Below are 12,558 nucleotides of genomic sequence, written 5' to 3'. Positions count from 1 at the left end.
GAGAGCCAAATACTGAAAGTAATTAACACAGGACTTTCTGAACCATGATTGTTTCAGATATGAGTCCTAGCTCTTCACAAAAAAAAGATATATTGGAGGTTGAAGTGAGGCATGTTAGTCTCAATTTCCTTTTTATGAAAAAATCAATTCTGAATCAATTCTATCTTTTAACTTCTTGGGAAGGCAGCACCGTACAACGGCTCTGAAGTCAAAGGCTTTGAGTCTCTAATGCTTTTTTACCTCTGTGACCTTGGAAAAGTCACTTTACCTCACTGTGTTTCATCAGATATAAAATAAGGGGGCTGAACTAAATGGTCTATGAGACTCTTTCCAAATTTAAATCTATGATAGTAAATTAAACCAGTTCAATCCCACCTGCATTTGAAGTATCACTATTATGATTACAACATAGTAATTTCTAATGCAGATTTTTTGATTTAATAGTGTTGCCAACTTAAATTTATAAAAAAAAAAATCTCAAGTGCCTACTGTGTCTGTTTCCTTCTTACAGTATAAAAAAAGAAAAACACAGGATGGACACAGAAAGGTACCACATGTTCATGTTTCATCCATTCTGACAAGTATGCATTGAACTTTTGGCACCATTTGGCCTGCCAATGAAATGGAGGTGGAATGTACACACAAGACAATATCAAACACTGATGCAAAGGCAAGGCTCTTTTAAGGAAAACTAACAAAAAACTATAGAAATGACTGGAACTCCAGGAAATAAATATGCATCAAATTTGCATCTTGCCCTTCTATTTTAAAAACTTTTTCCTATAAGACAAACTTCAACAAAGTTGAGGAAAGAAACAGAAAATGAGATGGAGTATTTTCTATCATTGTCCAAAACTATTACTCAGAAAAACAGTTATTACTGGCATTTCTTCAATTCAACTCAACAAGCATTTACTGAGCACTTACTATATGCCAGGAATTATATTAGGTTTTGAAAAGACAAAAATCCAAAAAGGAAAAAAATTATCACTCAAGAAGCATTCCACTGGGGAGAGGGGAGAAAGCAACATGTACACAGAAAGTAAATTCAAAATGTATACAAAGTATACAAAAACAGAAAGTAATTCCAGGAAGGTGGAAGTGGAACAATTAACATGGATCTTCAAATACCTCATATAGAAAGTGGTTCTTGCATTTTGAGCCCTGAATGAAGCTTGAGATTTCAAGAATGTTAGAGAGTGAAGTTGGAATATATCTTAGAGACTAAGAGTTCCCTAATTTTACAAATTAGCGAACTTCTGTAGCCCCAAATCCAATGGACTAAGGATAATTTCAGAAACTACTTTATAACTACCCAGGAAATACTCAATAAAATTTACCCTGGTAGGAAAACAGTCAATACTTTGGATCAAAACAATTAATTCTTTAAAAATACTCCAGCTCCCTTTTTAAAAAAGGAGCCATTACACAGCCTCATAGCTCAACAGAATGTTAGAGTTGGAAGAAATATTATACATGACTGTATAACTCCATCACGGATTTAGCAAAAACTCTTGTAAGAATGGTGGTAGATTCTTCCACGCTTTATTCCTAGAGCTTACACTGGCACATAAAAAGAGAAGGGTAGTTTAGTGTATCTAACACAAATTTTTTAAAATGGGAGTAAAAAATACTAACACCATGTAAAAGTATGCTTGAAAAAAAAGAGTGCTGCTTTCTATTCCTGAAAATAAAAACTTTCCATAAGTAGTTTACTTTTTAAGCTGTGTATCTCAAATGAGAAAGGAACTTGTTTTTTTCTTAAGGACATCATCAAGTTAGGCATTAATTCAATCTACTGAAAGGAAAAGACTAGGTAATGGTCACAAGGTAAATTGATGGAGCTAAAAGGGCGCCTATTTCTCTTCATAACATATTTCTATCTTACCGTGTTGTCAAAAGAAGGGAAAATATTGTGATAAATTTTAAACACAAGATGGAATGATTAAGATTATTATGAAAAGGGAATAAGGATGATGAAAATAGAATGCTAGCAATTTGAAAATGAACATGCCTAAACATCTTCAAACTAACAGAAATGGAATTCTTTAAAAATTAAGAATAGGTTGACAAGCTCAGGACTTCTGGATCACAATTACAAACACAAGTAGAAAATATGGATTTTCCCCACAGTGTCTCATCCTTTTTTTGATGGGACCATCTTTGGGAATGGGAACAGGTGGTTATTCACATTGAATCTTGCAGATGAAAGTGTTACCAAAGAAAAGAGCTGGGACCACCATGGGAAATAGTTTTTACCACTTAAACGCTCTACTTTTGAAAAACTAGATCTGCAAGATACTAGAGGGGGCTTATCTATTCCCCCAAGTAGCTAACAACAAAAGTTCTTGGTCATTGGTGGTTCTATTTCCTGAGAGGCAAAGGTCCTTCAATGCATCCAGCCCTTATCCCCCACAACCCATTTTCTCCCAAGATAAAAATTTGAAAAGATTACATACCTGGGGAGAGGGCTCCGACTCACAGAGCGCTTGGTCACAAATGGGCTGCTAGAGCGTCTTCGGCTATAGGGACTAGGTGATCTTCCACCATATGAACCACTCCCCCTCTCATAGCTGGATGATCGCCTCCTGTTGTAAGGACTCACTGACCTCTGCCGCCTACTGTATGGACTGGGTGAACGTGTGCTGGACTGGTAGGCTGATGGCTCTCTGTAAGGTGGACTAATTGACTGTCTCCTCGAGGATCCACCTGGGCTCTTCTTGTAGGAGTCATAGTTGCTGGAGGTATGAGACCTTGGAGGACTAACATCATATTCTTGGCTGTAAGATGCTCCAGAAGGACTGTCATCTTGCTTAGGGCTGTCAGACCATTTCCTGTGAGGGCTCCTGGATCTCCGTTTGGGGCTATCTATTGATTTGTAGCTTTTGGGTGGGTCTCTTTTCCGATGACTTTTGGAACGGTCTTTGTGTCCAGACTTTAACTCTCGTTCTTTTCGAGTCTTCTCTTTATGGAATTTGGCTGATCTGGATTCCTTATTACTGCTACTCTTAGATACCAGTACCTTCCCGTATTCATCATTCTCTTCATTCAGTCGTTTTGAAGTCCCAGATACTCGGTCCTTCGTGGACACGGACTTGCTGGAGACTTCTTGGTTTTTTTCTAACTTCTTTTCCTTCTCTATCTGCTTGGTCTTCAATAACTCTCTGATACGCCTGTGCTGATGATGGCGATGTTTGTGGAGCCGGTCACTCCTATCAGTACCCCGACGATCATCATTATCTCTTCTCTCTAGCTTGAAGGCCATGTCATCAGAGAAGGTGTCCGAATCAGAGCTGATGTCGTCGTACTCCACCAAAGGCTTGATCATGGTGCTCAATGGGGCTGCTTCAGGGGCTAGAGAGCCTATGTCTTTGGAGTGCTTGGACTTGTGCCTCTTGTGTTTGGACACAAGTCTATGCCTCTCTCTGCTATTGGAGCTGCCACCACCACCCAAAGATGATGGATGCATGGCCCCAGAACTCCCTCCACCCCCATCCTTCTTGCCCCCATGTCTCTCTGAATTGGGCATTCCCCTTCCCCTAACTTCTAGATGGGAGAGGAATCCCCCAGAATTCCCAAAGTCAATCCCCACCCACCCCCCCAACTCACACCCAGCAAAGCCTCCTCCTGAAGAGAGGTGGGGGGGGAAGGCGCCCGCCCTGGCCCCCCCTCCCTCCCTACACCTCGGCCCCTTCCTACATGAGGTGGAGGGAAGGGCCCGAGGAGGGGAAAGCAGAAAAATAAAAAAGCTCCTCAAAGACTGAAAGCGAGGCTCCCGCCCCGCAAGGGGTGGGGGAGGCCGGCCCGGCCCCCTGGAGCTGAAGGGCCGCCTCGGGCTCCGGGCGGGCCTGTCTGAGAGGGCTGCGCGGGCCCTCCCCCAGCCGGCAGCCCGGCTCGCCCCGAGGCCTCCTGACGCTGGGGGCCCGAGGTCTGGGCGCCCCCCCCCGCTCCCTTTGTCCCTCCTTCCTGGGGAAGTCACTACCCGCTCCCCTCACCTCAGACCTCCCTAACACACACACACTCTCTCTCTCTCTCACACACACACACACGCTCTCACACTCACACACACTAGGTTAAACCGAAACGGCACTTAGCTGAGGCTGGGGGTGGGGGTGGGAAACGCAGCCCAAACCTCGCGAGAGTGACTCTGCTCTCGCGAGAGAGACACCGGCCTCTGGCTACTTTTCCCTTCCCTATTTCCTTACTCCCTCCTCTCAAGGCTCTACCAAACTACGCGAGAACGGGTAAAGCTAATGACGAACAAGTCATCGACTTCTCGCGAGAATATAGGTGGCCTTTTTTTTTAACTAAAACAACTCTTTATTGATAAACTACATCCTGTTTTTTTTTTTAAACAAGACTTTATTGGGAGTCTACCTAGGCTAACAGCTTCCTTAGTAACCTAACACAGTGTGCTTGCCTCCAACTTTAATAATACACTTTCAGCTGCCTAACAGAACCCCTCCAGGACTTAACAAGGATCTCTTGCTCCTAAAAATGTCTGAAAACGTTGCCATTACCTAAGTCTTTCCCTAAGTTCCCTTCCCATCTCTAATCGTTTCTTATTACTATAGAAGACTCCATTATTTTTGATTTGCTGCTAAAATCTTCCATATGTATTATCACCTCCAAAAGAATGTGAGCTTCTTGAGAACCAGTTCTCTTTCCTATTTGTATCCTCAGTGCTTTGCACATACTTTAAACTCTTCATTCATCGCTTCTTGACACCAAGGTTCTTAATCTTGATAATATAATTACGTCATATTGTATATATAATTTTTTACTTATTACTTTGCATATATATATAATATCTTATATGGGTATTATAAGGGTGATTTCTGCATAAAATGTAAGTTGTTGAAGGTAAAGATTTGAGGTCCCTATTATAAGGCTCAGTTCAGACAATTATATGTCCTTTGTGAAGGCTTCCTTGATTAACTTAATTTTCCTTATCAAACTATTTTGTATCTACAAGTGATTGATCTGATGAATCAATAAGATTAGCTACTATATGCCAATCAACAGTTTCTCCCCTGAGCTTCAGTTCCACACCAAGTGCTTTATTAGGTACTTCAAATGGTATATGACTGTGAGTAGAGTATAAAGAGATTTTACTGAGATGAAGTAAGGAAAAGTGAGAGGAAAAAAATTGATGCAAACATTATGAACCTGAGAAAGTGAAAGATTAGTGGTAATTTTGACAGAAAGTTTGGAAGAGCACTTGACATGGGAGAAAAGATACTAAGTTCTGTTTTAGGTATGTTGTTTGACTGGACACTAATACATTGTTGATGGATTTGTGAACTGTTCCAACCATTCTGGAGAGCAATTTGAAACTATGCCCAAAGGGCTATCAAATTGTGATCTATCAGTGTTTCTAATGGGTCTGTATTCCAAAGAAATCATAAAAAGGGGGAAAGGACCTACATGAGCAAAAATGTTTGTAGCATCCCTTTTAGTAGTGGCAAGAAACTGGAAATTGAGGGGATGCCCATCAGATATAGATTGGCTGAATAAGTTATGGTACATGAATGTAATGGAATATTATTGTTCCATAAGAAATGATCAGCAGCATGATTTCAGAAAGGTTTGGCAAGACTTACATGAACTTGTGCTAAGTGAAGTGATCAGAACTAAAAGAACATTGTATACAGTAACAACAAAATTATGTGATGATCAACTGTAATGGATGTGGCTTTTTTCAACTATGAGATGATTCAACGCAATTCCAATTGACTTGTAATGGAAAGTGCCATGCACATCCAGAGAAAGAACCATGGAGACTAAATGTGGATCAAAGTATAGTATTTTTACCTTTTTGTTGTTGTTTGCTTGTTTTTTTTCCCCCCTTTTTTGTGTTTTTCCTCTTTTGAGCTGATTTTTCTTGTGCAGCATGACAAACAGGGAAATATGCTTAAAAGAATTGCACATATTTAACCTATACTGGATTGCTTGCTGTCTTGGGAAGGGGAATGGATGAGGAGAAGGAGAAAATTTGGACCACAGGGTTGTGCAAAGGTGAATATTGAAAACTATCTTTGCATAGATTTAGAAAAATAAAATATACTAAAATAGATATGTTGTTTGAGATATCTCCAGATATCAAGTCAACAAATATTTATAAAGCACTTACCAGTGCTTTACCAATATTTATAAAGCACTAAGCCAGACTTAGTTTTGGGGATACAAATACAAGCAAAAAGAAAGATAGTCTATCTTTAAAATAATACATTCTAATGAGGGAATATAGCATACAAAAGCTGGGAGAGATTGAAGTCTTCAAAATGGTAATGCTATTAAGAACTCATCAACAAAAGAGAGCAGCAGGGGTGAAGAGCGAAGGCAGCTGAATCATAGTGGGCCTTGAAATGTCTAACAGGCAATTGGTGATGTGGATATAAAGTTCAGGATCCAGGTTGTTGCCAAATCAGCCACCACATTGATTCAGAACTTCACCATCTCTTTCTCATATTTTTGCAACAATCTCCTAATTTAAGTATGGATCTGTTTCACTCCTTTATACAATAAACTCTAGTGGCTGCCTATTGCCTATAGGATAAAATATAAATTCCTTTATTTAACTTTTTAAATACTTCACACACACACACAAAAAAAAAAAAGGAAAAAAAAAAAACCTCCTTCACAACCTTTTCCTAAACTATCTTCCTAGTGTCATTGTACATTAATCCTCATCTTATATTCTGTGATCCAGCCAAATTGGTTTTCCACCAAACCCTCTCTTCCAACTCACTTGGATCTTCCCCTTGATTAAAACACAGCTCAAAAAAAAAAAGCTTCTATATGAAGCCTTTCTTAATCTCCTGTTCTCTCTCTCTAAATGCCTTACATTTATTTTTTTATATTCATTCTATATATGACATACATACTTACTCTTGTCTTTCTGTTTAGAATGTAACTTTTTTGGGAATAAGATTTGTTTTATTTTTTGTATCCTCAGCCTCTAGCACTGTGCTTGACATATAATAGACACTAAAGTTCTCTTTTATTGCCATATAGATTTATAACATCTACAAAGAGGTATCAAGCATGGGAACATGATAGCTAAATGAAAGGGACAATATGGATACAGAATAAGTTTCAAGACAAAACCTTGGTGAATACCAACAGCTATTGAACATTGCACAATTATGGAGAGCCAGCAAAAAAGACAGAGGAAGTGATCAGGTAAGTAATAAGAAAATCAGGAGAAAATAGTGTCATGACAATGCAACTAAAGAAAGTATGCAGGAGTAGAAAAGGGTACCAAATACAGGAGAAAAATCAAATAAGATGGGAACTGAGAAAAGACCATCAGATTAAGAATTCACTGGAGAATGTTGTATTAGGTCAATGATGAAGTCAAAAGCCAGATTGTAGTGATCAAAGTAAGAGGAAAGGAAGTAGGAACAAAGAATGTAGATAGTTTTTTCCTAGGAATTTGGCTGAGAAAGGTAGGAAATATGGGGGGGGGGGGGGGGGGGAGGTGGAGTCTTCGGGGATGTTGAGTTTATTGAAAGTTGTTTGTTTTTGGTTTTGTTTTCTTCTTAGGATGGGAGAGACTTAGGCTTGTTCGAAGATAGTAAGGAAGATATCAGTATACAGGGAGAGGATGAAGACTAGAAAGAAAGAAGGAAGGATAACTGACAGGAGGATGTGATCAAGGACATATGTATGATTAGCATTGGCAAGGAAAATGGTCATCTCATTATACAGAATGGGGGAAAGAAGAATGAGATGCTATATTTTTGAAATAGAAAGGGAGAAAAAGGGAGCTATTGCTCCAATTTTCTTAGTAAAGTAAGAGAAGTCCTCAGCTGAGGTAGTGGGGGAGAAGATGTGCTCTAGAAAATGAGGATAGGTTCTGAATAGTGTCTGTGGGCAATGGGATAAGAAATCAATTAGGAAGGGAAAAAGAGATTGCTTCCTATACCAAGGACTCAATTGAAGTTGAACAGTATGAATTCAGAGTATACCCAGACAGTATGGTTCTATGACTTCTTCCAGTTCCATTCAGCAGCATGTAAGAGCACAAGAGCCAAATGTAAAGGAATACTATTATGCCATAATGACAAAATGACAAAAGGAACAGGTTCTGTGAAATCAAAGATATATATTAACTGATGTAGAATCAAATGAGCAGAACCAGGAAAACAATTGATTAATAGAACAATTTTGAAAGAAAAGAATTCTGATTAATGTAATGACCAACAGGGATTCCATCATGGCAAAGAATGCTATATGCCTCCTTTGAGAGAGATGATAGATTCAATATGCAGAATGAGACATTTTTGCAGATAGCCAATGTAGGAATTTGTCTAGTGTATGTATATTTATCACAAAGGTTTTGTTTTATCTACTGGTCATCCTGCCATCTGGGGGAGGGGGTGGGGGTAAGAGGTGAAAAATTGGAACAAGAGGTTTGACAATTGTTAATGTTGTAAAGTTACCCATGCATATAACCTGTAAATAAAAGGCTATTAAATTAAAAAAAAAAAAAAAAAAAAAAACAAAGGTTTTGTTTTTCTTTTCTTTCTTTTTTTTTTTTTTGGAAGAGCAAAGGAAGATAATGGGATTAATTCAGGAGTGGAGTTTTAACAGGGGATGAGCTTTGAAAGGACAAGGAGGTAAAGGATTTGAGAGCTGATAACAGTGAGGAGTTGAACTATTTAAGTATAGGATTAGGGTTGGGACTGATGGAAAGCAAAGACAGGGAAAAGAAAAAGAAGTAGTGAAAAACTGGAAATTCTAAATGATGATCAAAGGAAAAAAAACATTTAGGAGGAGTGAGATTTTGAGAAAGTTGGAATGATAAGTTAGTTTTTTAAATGAAGTGGACTACTTGTAGGTAATGGTTAAGTCCAGAGTGTGACCCTCTATATGTGCCTAAGATGGAGTGAAAGAATGCTATCAAACTTAAGGAGACTGAGCAATTAGGAGCTGGAGGGAACATTCATTTTCATGTTGAAATCTTCTAGAATAAGAACAGAAATTGGGAAGGAGAGGAAGACATTGAGTGCTGAAATCCCTGAAAGAGAGCCTGGTGAACAATAGTCACCATGTTTTGAATAATGTGAAAAATTTTGAATGTGATAAACTTCAAAGGAGAAAAGGGTTTTCTTTTCTTTTTTTTTTTTTAAGCAAAAGAAAAAAGATAATAGTGACAAAGGTTGAAAGGAATGTAAAGAGAAAAAGGTGTAGGATGAAGGGAATTTTGCTCCTTAAAGAAAGGGACATAGTTGTTGTTCAGTTTTGTTTCAGATTCTCCATGACCCCATTTAGGGTTTTCTTGGCAGAGATACTAGAGTGATTTATCATTTCCTTCTCTAGCTCATTTTACATATGAATAAACAGGGTTTAGTGACCAGCCCAGGCTCATAAAACTAGTAAAGTGTTCAAGGCTAGATTTGAACTAATGAAGATGAGTCTTTCTGATTCCAATGTTTTCTATTCAGTGTGCCACCTAACAGCCCCATACAAAAAAAGATAGGATATATTGTATCCCAAAGAGATTAAAAAAAAAAAAAGGGGGGGGGAGAAGGACCCACGTGTGCAAAAATATTTTGTAGTAGCAAGGAAGTAGAAACTGAGTAAATGCCCATCAGCTGAGGAATGGCTGAATAACTAGGGTATATGAATGGTAATGAAACATTATTGTTCTATAAGAAACGATCAGCAGGATGATTTCAGAAAGAAATGAAGAGACTGGAGAGACTTACCAGCCCTCAAGTCAGGAGGACCTGAGTTCAAATTTGACCTCTGACACTTAATACTTCCTATCTGCGTGACTCTGGGCAAGTCACTTAACCCCAATTGCTTCAGAAAAAAAAAAAAAAAAAAAAAAAAAAAGCTGTACAGACTAGAGATTTTTAATTTCACATATAATCTTGTGTTTCTGTTTGATATATTAGAGAATACTCATCTTTGTTGTTGTTTTATCAAGTTCATATACATTTTTTAAAAATTTACATTACTTGTCTGAGATCAGAATAGTGACATAGGTCTAGAACTATCCTCTTTTTCCCCACCATATTTACAGGAATATCTTCTTACTATATCATAATATTCTCATCAATTAAGAGGTGACTTGTTTAGGGTCATACTGTGAAGAAAATGAGAAAGCCATGACTTCAATTACTTTTTTGTGGGAACATTTGGACAGAATGTTTAATGAGCAAGAGTACTAAGCTAAAAAAAAAAAACCCAAAAACTGGTTCTGTGGAAAATAATTTCCTTTGTAGAAATTACTCCTCTTGTTTGGCAATTGTTAATGCTGTAAAGTTACCCATGTATATATCCTGTAAATAAAAGGCTATTAAATTAAAAAAAAAAAAAGAAGAAAAAAAAAAAAAAAAAAAAAAGAAATTACTCCTCTTACCAGTTCTATGGAGTACTGGAGAAGGAAATGTTGACATTATTATTGCTATGGATAGGCACTTCTTTTATGAAGATTGTCTAGATCTAGAAAAATACTTTCGACTGAGAAATCCAGATCTACTTAGTTTGCTTTATTTGTATAGCCTTTACTTTTTGTAAACCAAGTTTATAAGTCAGATGGTGTCAATACTTTCACCACAAAACTTGTATAATACACAAAGCAGGCCAGAAGTATAATAAAGGTTAAATATAATAAGGTTAAGAGATTTTTCAGGGGCCCATCTCAAAATCTGATTGTAGTTCTACCTATTTTAGGAAGACTTTTTCAAATTAAAATTAGTGCTACCAGTCAAAAAGTTATTGTGTCTATTCCATTTATTGCAGCCTTTATCTATTTTTGGTCCAAAGTTATTTAGTGTGAGGACCTCTTTTCACACTGTGCCACCTGATATAACTCTTTGGTAACAGTTTTAAGAGTAACCTGGGTAGGGTCAGGAAGTTAACAAGTGATTTCGATCAATCAATCAAAATTTTATACTAAATGTCAGGCACTGTGGTAAACTCAGGAGACAAAAAACATCAAAGTCTTAACTCATAAGGAACTTACATTCTAAAGGGGGAAAAACACTGTAAATCTATATAGCAGTGAACAAACTCAGACAGAATAAAATGATTAAATTTATTGACATATAATAAACCTTGCAATTTTTTACATGTTTCTAAAACATGTAATACACAGCATATCATTTTGTGCTGCATTTGTTTGTTTTACATAATCTGGCACTGAATTCACAAGATCTTGGCATTTATATTCTTTATCATGTAGTTCCCCCACTAAAAGTTCTCTGAAATTAGGCACTGCTTTTGCTTTTTTCTGAATATTCAGAACTTAGCACATAGTAAAAACTTAATAAATGCTTTTTAACTAATTGATAATTTTTTTTTTTCCCTGAGGCAATTGGAATTAAGTGACTTGCCTAGGATCACATAGCTAGGAAGTGTTAAGTGTCTGAGATCACATTTGAATTCAGGTCCTCCTGACTTCAGGGCTGGTGCTCTAACCACTATTCCACCTAGCTGCCCCTTGATGCATACTTTTAAAGAAAACATTGAGTGGTAAATATAATAGTTTATTTTTTTCTGGTCTAGCTTTACTTAAAGCAAATAAGTTTTTTCTTTTTTTGACCTTATTAGTATTTTATTTTTTCAAATACACATATAGTTTACAACATTTATTTTTGTAAGATTTTGTGTTCCAAATTTTTCTGTTTTCTTCTCTTATTTTTCTCCTCCTCAAGACAGCAATCAATTTGATATAGGTTAAATATGAATAATCCTTTTAAACATATTTCCATATTTGTCATATTGGTACAAGAAAATCAGGCCAAAAGAAAAAAAAAATAGAAAGAAAAAGCAAACAACCAACCACAAAAAAAGGTGAAAATACTATGTTTTGATCCACATTCAGTCTCCACAGTTCTTTCTCTGGATGCGGATATCACTTTTCATTCAAAGTCTATTAGAATTGTCTTGAATCATCACATTTCTAAGAACCAAATCCATCACAGTTGAACATCACATAATCTTGTTGTTACTATGTACAATGATGTACTTTACATCAGTTTGATAGTCCTTTGGACATAATTCCAAATTGCTCTCCAGGATAATTGGATCATTTCACAATTTCACCAAAAATGCATTAGAGTCCCGGTTTTCCCACATCCCTTCCAAATTTTATCTATATATTTTCCTGTCATCTTAACTAGTCTGAGAGTTGTGAAGCGGTATTGCAGAGTTCTCCTAATTTGCATTTCTCTACTCAATAGTAATTTAGAGCATTTTTTCATATAATTAGAAATGGCTTTAATTTCTTCATTTGAAAATTGTCTGCTCACATCCCTTGACCATTTGTCAATTGGGGAATGACTTGTATTCTTATAAATTTGACTCAGTTCTCTATAAATTTCAGAAATAAGGCCTTTTTCAGAAACACTGGTTGTGAAAATTGTTACCTAGCTTTCTGCTTCCCTTCTAAACTTCGTTGCATTGATTTTGTTTGTGTGAAACTTTTTTAATTTTTAATTTAATTTTAACTTAAAGTAATCAAGTAATCAAAGTAATCAAAATTATTCATTTTGCATTTCATAATGTTCTCTAGTTCTACTTTGGCCATAAATTCCTCTC

General features: G+C 36.9%; 1 protein-coding gene across 4 annotated transcripts in view; it reads right to left on the bottom strand.

Annotated features, from left to right (window-relative positions):
* CDK12 (cyclin dependent kinase 12) overlaps window positions 1-4,203 on the bottom strand; it is a 65,172-nt gene extending 60,969 nt beyond the window's left edge. For 2 of the 4 annotated variants that reach the window (XM_003768269.4, XM_003768270.2), the window contains exon 1: window positions 2,460-4,203. In XM_003768269.4, the coding sequence (XP_003768317.1) occupies window positions 2,460-3,529 (1,070 nt within the window). In that variant the 5' untranslated portion in view covers window positions 3,530-4,203. The remainder of the gene's footprint in view (window positions 1-2,459) is intronic. The other 2 variants (XR_004233857.1, XR_004233858.1) reach the window with 2 other exon arrangements.
* Window positions 4,204-12,558: the final 8,355 nt, after the last annotated feature.

The sequence above is a fragment of the Sarcophilus harrisii genome, chromosome 4 (assembly GCF_902635505.1).
Source record: "Sarcophilus harrisii chromosome 4, mSarHar1.11, whole genome shotgun sequence".
Taxonomy (NCBI): domain Eukaryota; kingdom Metazoa; phylum Chordata; class Mammalia; order Dasyuromorphia; family Dasyuridae; genus Sarcophilus; species Sarcophilus harrisii.
This window is presented reverse-complemented; position numbering and strand designations above follow the sequence as displayed.